This window comes from Lineus longissimus, chromosome 17 (genome assembly GCF_910592395.1).
Source record: "Lineus longissimus chromosome 17, tnLinLong1.2, whole genome shotgun sequence".
NCBI lineage: Eukaryota > Metazoa > Nemertea > Pilidiophora > Heteronemertea > Lineidae > Lineus > Lineus longissimus.
This window is the reverse complement of record NC_088324.1, coordinates 4,616,532-4,619,821: the sequence shown is the minus strand read 5'-3', so window position 1 is coordinate 4,619,821 and position 3,290 is coordinate 4,616,532. Positions and strand designations below refer to the sequence as shown.

Genomic DNA, 3,290 nt, shown 5'->3' with positions numbered 1-3,290 from the left:
ACACGGCACGCAGTGATTTGTTTTATCGTGTACCAATAGTTGTGCCAAAGTCACACTACGTCGAAGTCGCACTACGTCATGGCAAAAATTATTGCAGGTGAAAGAGGCGGCCTGATTTTGGTAATAGATGGATACCGATATCAAAGACACCGGGTGAATGAAGAAACAATCAACTGGCGTTGTTGGAGGAGGGGTACATGCCAAGCCCGTCTTAGGACTGATAACTTCAATCCAGAAGGTGCAGGTAATGAAATAGACCCCCGAATTTTGCTCCGTGAGGAACACTGCCACGAACCTGATGACAGAATGGTGGAAAGATCCGAAGTAAGAGAAACTATGAAACGTGATGTGATTGACAATCCTACAGCCCCAATAAAACAGGTATATAATGCTGCGGTTGCAAGAATGCAGCGCCATCCGGTTCAGGGAGGTGGAGATCGGCCCCCTAGGGTCGAAGCTTACCATTCATTCAGAACAGTCTTGAATCGCACGAGAGTAAGCCAACTCCCAGAGATTCCCGTAGAAGTGGAGGATGTTGTAATAGAAGGACAGTGGGCTGAAACATGGCTACAGGAGAGGTTTCTTCTACACCAAGACAATGACTTGGGAATCGCTCTTTTTGCTCCGGACGCCAATTTAACAGCATTGCAGCAGTGCCGTGAAATATACATGGATGGTACATTCCGATGTTGCCCACGCCCATATGTACAGTTCTTCACCATCATTGGGCGTTACCGTGGTTGGATTGTGCCATTGGTAACAGTGCTCATGGCTAACAGAAATATCGGCTGTTACAGACAAGTTTTGACGGCCGTCAAGAGACAAGTTCGCCTCATCACTCATCGTCGCTGGCAACCGCAAATAGTAATATGCGACTTCGAGCAGGCACTGATCAATGCAGTTGAAACCGAGCTCCCCAATGCAGATGTTCGCGGGTGCTACTTCCACTTCACCCAAAATCTTTGGAGAAGAGTTCAAGAGCTGGGATTGGCGGTGCCCTACCGTCGTAACCGCCGTCTGAGGAAATGCATTCGGAAAGTTATGTCTCTTGGTTACCTCCCTATGCCAATCATGCAAATGAACTTCAATTTGCTGCGTACTGCAAGGAGAACGACCAATCTCATTAACAGGTATCCTGCCCTGATGGACTTTTTCGCATACATCATGAATACCTACGTAAATGGAACTTTCCCGCCAGCCCTCTGGAATGTGTATGAGAGGAACATGGGCTTGCGTACAAACAACAACTTGGAAAGTAAGTACACAGCCATCCTGAACAATCAGGACTTATAGTAGGGTGGGGTAAGATGGGACACTTGAGAGTTAAGGGCAAAATAACTCCACAAATATAAGAACTATCAAACGATTTCTTGCTCTAAATGTTGGCACAAACCATACTTGACAACATACACGAGTTTAAATGCGAGGGTGTTTCATTTTCGTCATGAAAAATGCGTCCTCGCTGTCCCATTTTGCCCCATGTCCCATCTTACCCCATCTCCACTATAATCCAATGTTTCTGCAAGGGACCGAGCACTAAGTACCCTGATAATATGTTCAGAATGATATACGGCAGCTTCGCACAAACCTAAAAAATGTGAAGTGTAATTAAAGTAGAAAAATAGGTCAAATAAAAAACTCATCTGGTATGATATTATCTCAAATACCCAAAGGGTGCCCACTGCAATAAAAAAATCGATAGAAGTTATGAACTGATGACTGCATTTGGTAAGTTTCTCTGATACTGCACTTCAATTTGCAATTAAAGTTGGTGTTTTTTTTCACAGGTTACCACAGAGTGTTGAATGACACAGTTGTTGTCAAACACCCGTCGCTGTGGACGTTCATTAGGCATCTTAGGGACATCCAGGCCAACGTCGAAAGTTCCATTAATTCTGCAGACCTAGGAGATGCACCTCCACCGCGAAGACGGAAATGGAGACAGCTAGAAGCAAGACTTCAGCGGCTAAAAGACCAGTACGTGAATGGAGAGAGAGACCTTGACTCATACTGGCAGGCAGTTTCTCACTGCGTCGGATATCATTAGATGCAGGACGTTGAAGCCGAGTTGTAACTGGACTGAGTCATTCGCTGCCTACTGTAGCAGTAAATATTTCATTAAAAAACATGGTAATTGTGTAGTACACTCAGTACACTGTATTGAGTTTGGTAACGCACCAAATATTATGCGTTGCATTTTGTTTAAAAGGTTGATTTTTATATTCAAGTGCTAAACCAACTGATTTGTGGACATAGTAAGGACTGGGCGAGCCCTTTCCATTTGTAATTCGGTATCGGACACAGAAGGGTCGTTTATTTTTCGGTTAGTTATTCTTTTTGTTGCCTGTGATTGATCATGAGGATGGGGCCTTCACTTCTGTTTACATTGTATTGCCATACTTGCGTATATGAAAGTTTTATCTACACTCTAAAAACTTGGAACATTTTTAGAACAATTTCTTGTCCAGAAATTGAGAACATTTGATTTTAGAACGTTTTCAGAACATCTTTCGAACATTTAAAGAACACCGGGTGTTCGAGTGTTCTATAAGTGTTCGAAAGATGTGCTTAAAAGGTTCTAAAAATGTTCCCAGCTTTTAGAGTGTCAGAATCATTGTGAATCATTTTCTTTGATTTTGTTTTTTAAATAAAAAGTACAAATATCGCAGATACATGTAGTTTGTCCATGATTTGATGAATTCGTCGACTCCACTTGAGAATGAGATGGTGACAAGGCCAGAATCACGAGAAAGGGATCTGGGACACATAGGACCCGGGACGCATAGGACCCGGGACACCTCCAGCCACACCACTGTAAACATGGAGGCCAAGAAAAGATTCAGATGGAATGAACTGAAGATGTTAGAAGTTTTAGAGAACATGAGAGATCATCATGCGGATTATAAAATGGCAAAGAGACATGGGACTGTTCTGGATTTTTTCTCAAATGCTGGGGTGCCTTATGGCATGGCAGGACCTTTTGTTGAAAACATGCTGAAGAACTTAACTGGCCATCAGTCAACTGCAGATGCTTGTGCACAGGTTCTGCACTGAATGCAGGCCTCCTTTCATAGTTTTCATGCCTAATTTCAGCAGCCAAAGCAACATAGACTGGCATAAAAAACATGCCTGACTACTTCCTGTCTGTTACTTTACTCAAAACTTGACTTCATAACGAGTAAACTCAAAGTTAACTCCTAGGAGGTAAAAATTACTCTAGTGCATTTTGCAATGCTTCCAGAATAAAGATGGCTGCTCTGCCAGGATTAAATAAACCCCAGGGTTAAAGT

General features: G+C 42.9%; 1 protein-coding gene across 1 annotated transcript; it reads left to right on the top strand.

Annotated features, from left to right (window-relative positions):
• The first annotated feature begins 336 nt into the window (after positions 1–336).
• On the top strand, positions 337–2,047 carry LOC135500972 (uncharacterized). The gene is made up of 2 exons (XM_064792691.1): positions 337–1,255; positions 1,788–2,047. Exons 1-2 carry the CDS (start codon positions 337–339, stop codon positions 2,045–2,047), a joined length of 1,179 nt encoding a protein of 392 aa, XP_064648761.1.
• The last annotated feature ends 1,243 nt before the right edge of the window (positions 2,048–3,290 follow it).